Raw genomic sequence first — 12527 nt, 5'->3', positions numbered from 1 at the left:
CACTGACGGCCAGGTTACGATCTCAGAGCTAGAGTATGCATACAATATGCCAGAATAGGGTTTGTTTAAGGTTTCGGGGAATACTCCAAATGAATCTTACCTGTAAATGGATGGATTCATCGTTCTTACAAAGTTCTCGACTTATAATAGTCCACTCACGACCAGGTTACGATCTCGGGCTAGGGTATGCATACAATATGCTAGAATAGGATTTTTTTAAGTTTTCGGGGAATACTCCAAATGAATCTTACTTGTAAATGGATGGATTCATCGTTCTTACGAAGTTGTCGACTTGTAGTAGTCAACTCCCGGCCAGGTTTCGATTTCGGAGCCATTTTTTCTCTCGGAGTCGCCAAAAAAGGGTTTGTTTAAGGTTTCAGAGAATATTCCATGGAATCTTACCTATGAATTCTGGTTAGATTCATCGTTCTTATGAAGTTTCCGACTTATAGTAGTCAAGGTTTCGAGCTCGGAGCCACTTTCTTTCTCGAAGTCACCAGAAAAAGGTTTGTGTTAAGGTTTAAAAGAATATTCCATGGAATCCTACCTATGAATATTTGTTAGGTTCATCGTTCTTACGAATTTTCCGACTAGTTTGAAGTATGAACCCTCACGGATCTTCTTGGTTCATAGTTTGTATGTCGTAATACCACATTTGAAGTTCGAATCGACACTGAGCTTCATATTTATCGATTTCGATGATGTATCATGGTAAGTTTAAAGTTGGAACCCTCCAGAGATTCTTGGTTCATAGTTTGTATGTCGTTATATCACAATTGAAGTTCGAATGGACACCGAGCTTCATATTTATCGATTCCTATTATGTATCATGCTAAGTTTGAAGTCAGAACCCTCCCAGAGCTTCTTGGATCAAAGTTTGTATGTTGTTATACCACATTTGAAGCTTCTTGGTCCATCTCTAGTAATCTTATAACCTGAGTTTACCAGTGTGAACTAAAGCTACTTCATGACCTGGATGACTTGTCAAAATTACTTCATGACCTATGCGACTAGTCTAAATTCAAACCGGAAGCACAAAGAGAAAGCACAAAAATACAAAGAAACCCACCAATTATCGATTTCATTTTTCATTTTACCGATTCATTCTTATACATTTTTTGGTTTTTTTTATATTAGAAAGTCGATAACAATGTCTTAAATTTATTAATATTTTTTTTGGATTTTTTTTCATGTCGAAGGTTGATAATTAAACCAAAAACATGAGTTTGTATTAACACAACGAGAAAGCACAAAGAAAACACACTTGCCTTGATCCGTATGACAATCTTAAATCAAATCTTCACCGTTCATTGATTTTCATGATCCGTATGAAAGCATTTTAATCACCGTCCAAGTTCTTTTATACAAAATGGTCAAAAGAATATTCTCTCACTTCCCTCATTTTTTTCTAATCTTTCTCTCTCATCTTCTGCCTTTCTCTTCCTCTCATCTTCACAAAAGAAAACCCAAACTCACAAAAACCTCAACTACCACCACCGAATCTCTTTTTCGCTCACTCTCTATGTAAATAAACTTATGGAAGTTGTAGATTTCAAACCCTAGATATCAAAACAAAAGTAAACACCCCCAAATCTCAATGTTGAGATGAGAAAAAACTAACCCTAGATTTCAATGTTGAGAGAGGTAAGGAAATGGAGGCGCAGTTTCTCAGAGAATTAGAGAAGAGAGATGAACAAGATTATGCAGGTATTGATAGTGAAAATGGATTCGTGGGTTTGGATCTGTTTCTATTAGAAAGAAATGATGAAGAACAAGTGCTGCTACTGCCATGGTTGAATCTGTGGTTGATTTGAAACTAGTTTTTTATTGAGGAAGAAGATGAGCTCGATTTCAAGAATAAAAGATGGGTTTTAATGGATTTAAGTTAACAACAGGCGTGGATGAAATAATTTTGAATCTGGTGATATAGAAGTGGAATTGTGAAGAGAAACACAGGAATTTTGGGGAGTAGATGAATGTTAGGACAGGGGTTTTCGAACTGGGTTGGATGGTGTTGATGGTGTTAAGATTGAGCTGCAGTTCAAATTGGTTTTGATGTTGATTGTCATGGGTTAGTCAGTTGCAGGAGATTGGTGGTAGTGAATCAAATGCTAAATAATAATAAAATCATTCAGAGAAGTAAAAGAAAATGAAAGATATGGATTTTGGTATTGGACAACAGATGCCGGTGGAAGAAGAAGAAACAGAAGCAACAACAGAAATTACAGAACAGAGTGAAAGTGGATTTAGAGATAGATAAGAGGATTTGGTTGATAAATTGAAGAAGAAATCTTTTGAAGAAGATTGGAAATGGTGGAATTAGTAGTATGGAGAACGAACATATTTACAGACATCATACACACGATGGAATGAGAGATAATCGGTGTAGTTCAGCTCTTGTTAAACATATCAAAGATCCTCTTCATCTCGTAAGATCTCCATCTCTTGTGGATATGAGGAACCTGAGATTAAAGGTCTTGAACCGCCGAATGATCTTGTAAATGTTGCAAATGATTTGGCTAATTTGGTTAAGTCTGAGGGTTGGGATTGGCCTGATGTTGTTATTGGTCATTCCATGGGTGGAAAAGTTGCGTTATAGTATGCTGAGAGCTGTGCTCGTGGGGATTATGGTGAATCTGCTACTTTGCCTAAACAGGTAATTACTTCGTGTATCATTTTTCGTGACTGTTGTTAGTTTGGTATGTCAATCTGTTGTATGAATATATGCTGGTAGGTGAAAATTTGTTGAATTCGTCGCGTTTGAACACTATAGGATTTGTGTCACTCCTTAAAATCATAAACATTTATACCATTTGTCAGAATATATAAATGGTATGGTTTCTTATTGGCATTTAACAAGAAGCATAATGCAGTTGTTAATATCCCGATGGTATATGAAAATTGCCAATTTGACATGAGCCTAATACATTCTGGTAATAATGGTTCAAGAATATTCTTTAGCTATAACCTCTTTCGAGAGAATTCAGGATTTTGTAATTTTAGGATGCGAAATGTAGACGGAAGTATTTGGGTCTGGCATTTAGTATGTTTATTTACTTATCTTTTCAATTATCTTCAATTTTTATTTTTAGCTTTGATTATGGTTTGCATCCAGTCTTTAGTGTAATTGAGGTACAGGGCGGGGAGAGTTGAGCTTCGTTGTTTCTTGAAATGCGAAATCCGGCTGCTCTTTTGCCTCTCTGTACTCTCCAAAATGCAAATGTCATATGTACAGGCTTCCCCTGGCTTAAGCCACCCCTAAAAAAATTTTTAGTTTACATACTACCAAAATATACCAAATTTAGAGCCAAGCCAGGGTAAGAATCAAGAGCCAAGCTAGGGTAAAATCCAATTCAACCCAAATGTACGAGTAAAAGGAAAAAAAAATCTTCTCTTGTGTTTCATCGAGCGGGAGAAAGAGGGGAAAAGAAGAAAACTCAAGGTAAGGTTATTCTAGTGATTTAATGTGATCTAATGGGTGGGGTAATGATGAAATATTAGCTTACATTCATGAAGGAATACACAGGGTTTTTATATGAATTTGATAGTGGTGATTTTGATTGCTACACAGGAAGTTTAAGATTGAAATGTCGGGTTGCAGTTGAGGTGGAGGTTGCAGAGGTGTAGCTGAAGTTGAAATTGCATTGACACAGAGAACTAGAGATGATGAATTTTGTACGTCGCAAACTTAACTACTTACTTATATATGTTGTATGACAATTGCTCTTCATTGACAAGTTGTTGAACCTGTTTTGATAGTCTTTGTTCAATCTTTGATACAGCTGGTTCTATGATGTTCCATAAACAACAAAGAGGACCTAGAGTTCGACTGCCAAATCCTCCGTCGCTTTCCACGCAAAGACCTGCCTGCAAGATGAGTTACAGAGATAACTCTCATTCTCAATTCAATGTTGACAAACATCAACCTCAACCAGTAAGAATTCGGCACACCTGATAGTTCCTTCTCTTGCACCTCAATCGATCTTTACGATAATAATATATTTATAGTTCTTATATTACCAGAAGGTGAACCTGCCAGTACTAAGGATTGACTCATTGCGGCGTTACTTGAAGCACTTCAACATTGTGAGTATTACCTTTATCAGTCTTTCTGATTGTACAGGCTTAGATTCTGCTGATCCGAAAAGAACAATTTCAGCAAGATGGGAACTTATTTGGCAGCAATTTGTTAAGCTGGTACAAGGAGGATGAGGTGGTTGCAGAGGATGAAATTGCTGAAACAGATCCAAGTAAGCAGATACATGGAAAACCAATCGGTCTTGGAGCCTACACTGTATGTGTGAAGGTTTCTTATGTGGATGATGCTCTTGTCTACCAAGCTACTTCAGAAGTCAGAATTGTTCATGATGTTGTTTCAAATTTTATCACATGGCCCAAAGATAGAATAATCTACCAATAGACTTCTTAATCTTTTGTGATCTTTTTGGAGACTTAACTTTTGGTAACAAACATATCACTGCCACTTTTTTGTATGTTTTGTGTATATCACATTGGTATGTGAATGCTTTAATTTTGGGTTTGGTTTAATTTGAACGAGTCTTTCAGTTTAATCCAATTGTTTATTTACATTTCAGTTTAATCTAATTGTTTCTTTACATTTCACAAATAGTAGTGACAAAAGTGAAATATATATTCTGAAATATGGGTTTGATCTTATTCACAAGTATTGTAAAATAGTTTATTTACAATCATAACTATGTGTTGTCCAAGATAGTCCTACTACACATAGTATAGTTGTATCAAGGTACTTCTACAATGCTAACAAGTGTACTAACTGTAATATTCACAATAATAATAAGTATTGTGTTAAAAATTTCTACGATATGCTACTTATGTTGTCCACGATTGTTCTACAATACAAGCAAGAGTTGTGTTAGGTTATCAAAAAAAATCGAAAGAGAATCACAACATTGACAAACTATTGTCGAACCATGAATCACATCACCCTTTACAACACTTGTCAACCATTGTAGAAAAACTTGGACTTTCTACAATACCCCCGTTCCACAATGCATGAAATGGAGTTGTCGTAGGGGTACTACAACACTTATCTTGTGTCGTCAATGATGATTTTTCCCGTAGTGTTTGCATGTATTAATTATATTTGGATGGAGGATGAGATCAGAACTATATGTGAGCGGTCCCTTGGTGCTACTCATAGGTGGAGTTGGTGGTTACAAAATCCATTTTCCGTTTTCCTCAAGGATATACGAGCCAACATATACCAAGTGAAAGTGGCTGTTGTCGACCAGTATTAAGGGTGCACAGGAATCGAGCCGGACCGATGGACCGTCCCGGAACCGGTGGAACCGTACCTGTTTTTGTACCGAACCGAGGAAGGGGGTACAGGTACCGGTCCAAAAAATAGGAACCGAGGCTACGGAGGTACAGGTACACAGTCCTATCCAAGTCCCGTACCGTCCCGGACCGAATATACCGAGTAGTAATAGCCATTAGATTTAGGAAACAGTTTAGCAGTCATATACCTTTCTTTTTTCAGTGTTTCTGACTCTGGGTGTTGTGAATATGAAGGCTTTGATTCAAGATTCAATTAATTGGTTTCTAGCAGAGCAACGTTGGATATTAGGACATTTTAAACTCAAAGATCACTTTGCTGGTGAGTTGATCCATCCTGTTGTTATGCGCCAAAAATATCACCAAATGGTACTAATCACTTAATATTACTGGTTACAGGTGATTCCATTTCGTCATAACCACTCTTTCTCTCAAAATCAAGTAACTACATTTGTTTTATATGTCAGTTTTAATGTAGACCTTAGTATAATGGTCGTTTTGCTTGCGCTTGTCATTGATATCAAATCATATTTTCTTGCTGTAGCTGAAGAAGACTGAAAGTATGGTGCGGCGGTACAGTTCATCACGAGACGACATCAGGAAAAGCATCAAACATGCTTTAATGTTGCTCTGAAGTTTCCCGTTCCACCAATCGCCAATTATTTTTCAGTTGTAAGGTGACCTTCGTAATGTTAAAACTTTTTTTACTATTTTTCATTTACAATCCAAACAACTTAATTGGCTAAGCTGTATGTTTGTCCATGTACTTGTTGCAGGGTAGTTCACCCTATTCATGAACAACCTTCATGCGCTACCGTAGGGTGGTATTGCTTTTGTCCTGAGTACATCATCCTTCATGAGCTCCACTGGTCATATAGGCCAGGACAAGAAAGGAAGTCTGGCAGTACTGCTTGAAAAAATTTGTCTGGAACCGAGACTGGTACCGGAACCGTATATGGTACCGTACCGGTCCCGAATAGTACCGGAACCGGGGTACAGGGTACAGGTACCGGTCCAAAAAATAGGAACCGAGGCTAGGGAGGTACAGGTACTCGGTCTCGACAAGAACCGAGCCGAACCGTACCGTGTGCACCCTTAACCAGTATGCATTCAAATCTGACCAGCATTTTTTTTCTTTGCTTTTTGATTATAAATATTTTGTTTGAGTTTTCTTTCTTAATTACTATACATATTAAGTTATATTATTATGTACGGGTGATCAAATACAATGATCCCCTTCTTCTTCTCTTATTCCTCACTGTAGCAAAAGAAAAAAAAATCCATCATTATATAGTTTACAGTTTCTATTCTTTTAGATCGCGTTTGGTAGTTTGGATATCCCCATCCTAGGATGGTTTATCCAGATTAAACGGTTTTATTGTATTTGTCTCTTCTAAATTCTAATTTGGGATAAAAATAACAAAATCCACCGTGATTTTCGTAGCCTCAAAAAGTACGATTAAGGTATTCTCTCGAATACCTTTTTTTCTCATTTCCTCACCAAGAATAGAATGGCACAATCCCACTCTGAGACCCACGAATTCCAGTATAACCACTAAACCCACAATTGAGATTTTCATACTTCTTTTCCTCTATATATACCGATGCATATCTTCATCGTTTACATCGATACAAGGTACTCTTCTTTACATCCGATTCAATTTCTATGATTCAATTCATCCTAGTAATTTCTATGATTCAATTTCTTATCATGCAAATTTGTTTTTTTTTACAGAGGGTTTTCACATCGTATCTGCTAGGAATCAATTGCAAGTTACTGGTACCATATTCATCCTCTTTCTTTTTCTTATCATATTTGTTGATGCATGAATATTTATCCATCTTCTTATTATTGTGTATGTTGTCTTTTGTTTTTTTCAATTGCATGTTGCTGATATCATCTTCATAGATTAATAATTTGGTTTTTCTGTTGATAGTGGTTTTTCTTCTCATTACTACATATGTTTTCTTTTGTTTTTATCAATTGCATGTTGCTGGTATCATCGCAATTATAATGATTTAGGTTGTTTGTTTATAGTAGGTTGGTATGACTTAAATCTTAGAAAACCCAAGATTTTATCCATACTTCAGGGTATTGCATATCTTCAACCAAGCTTTATCACATAAACTCAATTAGTTTTTGTTGTATATATAAATATGTTTGTATCCACAACCAACTAATTTTTACTCGTATTCTTTTCATTATAGGATTGTATATGAGCCATTGATGGAACACAAATACCAGCAATGGTTGGTCTCGACGAACAAGTCCCTTTTTGGTGCAGAAAAGGGTTCATTTCGCAAAATGTTTTAGTAGCTTGTTCCTTTGACTTACAGTTTCAGTATGTTCTAGCTGGTTGGGAAGGCTCGGCTGCTGATTCACGCATACTAGATTCAGCTCTAACAAGATGCGATAGATTAATTGTTCCCGAAGGTATAACGTGCTATCATATATTTTTCATTCTACTTCCAAATACTATTGATTGATAACTTAGTCTTTTTTTGTTTGTACAGGTAAATTTTATCTCGCTGATGCAGGATTCGCCAATATGCCGCAGTTTATTACTCCATATCGTGGTGTCCGTTATCACTTGAAGGAATTTGGTGGAAATCGTCCAAAATATGCAAAGGAATTATTCAATCTCCGACATGCATCGTTACGGAATGCAATTGAACGTGCAATCGGTATACTTAAAAGACGCTTCACTATTTTGCAACTGCAGCCTCAATATCCATTCGAATCACAAGTGAAAATTGTACTTGCATGTTGCATCCTTCATAACCACATCCGCAGAGAGTGCATTAATGACTTGATTTTCGATGATGAGAACTTACAAAACCTACTAGAAACCGATCCAAGAATGCAACAAGACAGTGAATGCCCTACACTTGGGAGAAATAGACAACGAGAAGTAGCTTCAGAACTTCGAACTTCAATCGCAGATACAATGTGGAATGATTATCAGCGTCGCCTTCGCGGCTAATGTTTGCATACTGTTGAGTTAGACTTCGATATTGTTATTTGCATATTGTTGTTTAAATTGGATGAGTTAGACTTGGATACTGTTATTTGCATATTGTTGTTTAAATTGGATGAGTTAGACTTGGATACTGTTATTTGCATATTGTTGTTTAAATTGGATGAGTTAGACTTGGATACTGTTATTTGCATGTTGTTGTTCAAATTCGAGAGCGGAACAAACATGATTCAAGTTATACTTATGATTTCTGTTGGGTGATTGAGATGTTAACCAAACAACTTTTATGTTAATCTGGGATAAGATAAAATTTGAGACAAACATAATTCAAGTTAACCAATTCCTAGTTAGATAACTGATATCTCTACTTAGGATATGTTGTTGGGTTTCCAAGTTGCCAAACAGACCCTTAATGAAATTGTATTCACCAAAAATTGGTGTTATTACAAATTGATCATCTTTATGGTAAACATTCACATGCATGGTTGAAAAAATCTGCGGCCAATTAAATTTGTATCTTTATCCATTAGACAAGGGTCATGTGATTTACTCATCTGGTTTCTATATTTTTTACAAGAAACCATCCGCCAACCATGAAGCGGATTTTCTTTGTGCAATAACTAAAACGATATTTACTTTTGTTCGATGCGATTCTGGTAAATTGTAAAAACCAATTGGTGTTGATTTTTTCCATCATTTTCATAGAGGAAATTGGCATATTTTGTACTTTTACCAATAATGGTGTAATTTGTTTTTTTCAATTCTGGAAAAAGCAATTATGAATCACGGATTTCTATTATTTTAAAGAAACCATTCATCAATCACAAAGAGTGGATTTTTTCTCTTGAAAGAATATAATGATAATGATTTCTTTATTTTTCTTCAAAAGAAACATACAAGCCAACTAGATTTGGCTTTTCCAATCGATCTAAGAGGTACAAAGTATCATTATTATGGTTAAAGTCAATTGCAAAAACCACTGAAAAAAAATTGTGGCATTCTCGAGGGATATCAAGCAATTTTAATTTTTCTTCCTGATAATAATCTCTGAAATATCGAACCGTTGCACTTGTAGTTGCAATACGGTAGGACATTCAAGGTCAGTGGGTGCGCACCCGGCTTGTTAGCCAATAACATTAGTCCTTGTAGTTACTATATTGATATTGATTTAATTTTCTTTTGGTAAAGAAAGTGTCCATACTTTCATTTTAAATGATTATCCCACCGTTCACAAATTTACTGGAGACTTTATTTGTATATTTTTGCTGTAACCAATAAATCCATGGTTGATGTTCAATTTGTATGTCAAGTAGACTATAATTTTAAGACAATTTCTTTTATGAATCTTGAAGTCAGAATCTATTGTCCAGTCTGGAGTTATTTAAAATCCAAAAATTATTATGAGTGTATGTCCTTGATTTTATCGGATAATACTCTACGAACTTTTTTTCGTATATGAGATAACAATTTTCTGCCAGAATCAGGGGAGACTCTATGCTATTAGAGGTTGACATTAATTAACTTAAAGGTTATATCATTTCTCTCTCATCGTGATCAAATCGAAAAAGGTTGCCTTTGAATAGGCGTGAAAAAAAATCTCATTTAGCTTTCCAATAAGCTTATGCCGTTTGAAAAGGCGTATCCAATCACTTATAGCAAGAATGTAGCGTTTTGCTACATGCTACAGATAGTGGTCCGGTAGAGTCTATCATAATATGATTCACATTCTCACAATTAATATCTCCTCATTTGAAGATGAGGAGATTATAACCCCGCGGGAACTGGTCCTAGTAAATTTTGAATTTTTCATAATATGCATATACTTGAGAATTGTGTGGGTTTGTGGTAAACAAAACTGATTCCCGAATATTCATTTAAAGTAGCTACTGGAAGTGGTTTTGAACCCCTCGCAGAGGTATATCGACATATGTGATTGGTTGGCATACAATCCAAATTAGATTGGATTAATTTCTCAATTAACGCGATTTTGGATCCAAGATTTTACACTTTAAAATTTCCAAGCATGTTACTTAATAGTTGGTGTAGTCATATTGCGTATTAAGAGAAATAAGTCGTTTTAAGAACGATTGAGGGTTATACGCTCAAACCCAAGGGTTGGTTCAATAATACATCGTTCTCCCTCTATGATGCATTTTGCGTGGTAGTCTTGAAAGACTCGTATTGCATTTACAAGAAATGATGAATGAAAACTACTCTCTGCCTCTTTGCTTTCCCTACATTTCCACTGCAATACGTTATCAGCACCAATCCTATGGCAGCCACCTGACTAGATTATGTCAGGTTGAACAATCTTTTATATGTTTTTCAGAATTTGGTATAAAACCAAGAATCCGGATTAATTAGTTGATGCTATCAACTTTATAGGTCTCTTGAGGAGTCCTTAAAAACACAAAAATCCACACTTTAGAACCATAAATTCTATTTTTCTTTTCTTTCTTAAATCTGCAGTTAGAATTATGCTAGCTTAAACTCGTCTTTGAGATAGACTAGATTTATTATTTTTGGTTTCTTTTTACTCATGTAGTTGAGTTAGCATCCATAAATCATCAAAAGTTGTACTCTTTTTCCTTCGTTCAGGTTTTATCCCATGTGGTTTTCCTAACAAGGTTTTAACGAGGCAACATCTTGTTGACGTTTAATTTTCTTTTAAAATGTTGATATTTATGTTTTTTTTCCTTCGTCCAAATTTTTTCCCATTGGGTTTTATTGACAAGGTTTTAGTGAGGAAATTTTAATCAACATGGTGGTCATCTAGGGGGAGTTGTTTCAATTTTGTTTATTTGGTGGATTCCCACCATTGACTAGGTCATTTTATTAGACTGAATCAACATAACAAGCACTTAGTAATTTGGATGTCATTCCGATCCATATAAGGTATGACCACAATACAGTTTTGTTCACTTATGGTAATCCATCTACATCTTGGATCTAAGTTGAATAAAATACATAAACATCTTCTGCAAATCATCTCGGGAAGCTAGCAATCCAAGACACAAGTCCTCAATATATTGAAAGAAACATGAAGACTCGAGAACACTACTATTAAAAGACTAACACAAAAGAAGACTTCATCAACTGGAAGATTTCTCACGAAAGAATTGCTATCTCCAGCATTCAAGAAATTCGTTTATCGAAATTGGGAAGTGTCGACTCGAATATTTGCAAGCCAAGACTTAAATGAAGTACTTATCAGGGGGAGCATCATAGTAAAAGATATTTTACTGGACTATCACGTTGTACTCTTTTTCTTTCGTCAAGGTTTTGTCACAATGGGTTTTTCCTTGTCAAGGTTTTAATGAGGCAACATATGCATGTCCAACTCTATTCTAAGTTTTCTCACAATTGTACTCTTTTCCCTTCGATCAGGTTTTGTCCCTTTTGGGTTTCCTGACAAAGGTTTTAACGAGACAATTAGCTTAGATACAGTGGTCATCTAGGGGGAGTGTTATAGACGACAGTTTATTATGTAGATGCCCACTTTAGTGGAACCCTATTACTTGAGAACCAAGTATGTAAACTCTATAAATGGATTCCTAAATCTTTGTATTTTATGCACATGAATAAGATTTTTCTCTCCTTCTTCCTCTCTACTTTGTATCTTTTATTCTCGGTCTTTTATATCACAACAAATTTTTTATATTATGTCCGTCCCCGGTGAATAATTCTCCACAAATGAACGCGTTATTGGAGTTTTGAAAACTAATTGGGATATAAATTACTATATTCATCCAATAGTGTCTGTTAAGGAGTGTTTTTTGGGGCGGAATACCCTTTGTGTTAATTAAAAATATTATGAAAAGACTATAATATTCTTCCATCTAGATTAAAATCTAAAACTAAAAATAAACAAATTATATCCCTCATTTGTTCCTTAACTATTGCTAGTTAGGGTTTTGGAAAAAAAAACATCCTTCATCGTTCTTCATCGTTAGCACCATCGTCGATTACCCGAATATATAACCATGCCTCCACGAAAGAAATCCAATATGCAATCAAAATCAAAATCAGTAACTCAACAAAAACAAGAAGAAAGGATCAATCGTATTGTTCTTGAAGAAGAAGAAGAAAAACGGGATTCAGACCATCAAACTCTCGAAACAATGGCTTCTTTAAGAAGGTAAGTGATTCTGATACGTTTTATAAGTCTTTTAATCGATTTAAAGAAGTGGGTTTAGGTTAGAATCACGAACCCTAACTCAAAAACTTAAGTTA

At 35.4% G+C, this 12527-nt stretch overlaps 1 protein-coding gene and 1 long non-coding RNA gene across 3 annotated transcripts; both read left to right on the top strand.

Annotated features, from left to right (window-relative positions):
• Window positions 1-1407: 1407 nt before the first annotated feature.
• LOC113350545 lies at window positions 1408-4441 on the top strand. 2 transcript variants are annotated; one of them, XR_003360927.1, is made up of 4 exons: window positions 1408-2656; window positions 3572-3675; window positions 3783-3934; window positions 4024-4441. It is a non-coding gene; the product is annotated as an uncharacterized LOC113350545 (long non-coding RNA). The 2 variants fall into 2 exon arrangements; XR_003360928.1 differs by having other exon boundaries at window positions 4009-4441.
• Window positions 4442-6828: 2387 nt separating this feature from the next.
• On the top strand, window positions 6829-8473 carry LOC113354558 (putative nuclease HARBI1). Its single transcript, XM_026597852.1, has 4 exons — window positions 6829-6952; window positions 7052-7096; window positions 7525-7750; window positions 7831-8473. The coding sequence occupies exons 3-4, from the start codon at window positions 7564-7566 to the stop codon at window positions 8298-8300; spliced, it is 657 nt and encodes a 218-aa protein (XP_026453637.1). The 5' UTR covers window positions 6829-6952; window positions 7052-7096; window positions 7525-7563; the 3' UTR covers window positions 8301-8473.
• Window positions 8474-12527: the final 4054 nt, after the last annotated feature.

This window comes from Papaver somniferum, chromosome 2 (genome assembly GCF_003573695.1).
Source record: "Papaver somniferum cultivar HN1 chromosome 2, ASM357369v1, whole genome shotgun sequence".
NCBI lineage: Eukaryota > Viridiplantae > Streptophyta > Magnoliopsida > Ranunculales > Papaveraceae > Papaver > Papaver somniferum.
The sequence above is the reverse complement of the archived record's forward strand: the minus strand, read 5'-3'. Positions and strand labels throughout refer to the sequence as shown.

What these genes read in the sequence shown, in the direction of transcription:
- LOC113354558 (XM_026597852.1), top strand. Translation starts at nt 7,564, where the DNA reads ATGGTTGGTCTCGACGAACAAGTCCCTTTTTGGTGCAGAAAAGGGTTC. An exon ending in TAGATTAATTGTTCCCGAAG is followed by an intron (nt 7,751 to 7,830) that starts GTATAACGTGCT and finishes TTGTTTGTACAG; the next exon opens with GTAAATTTTATCTCGCTGAT.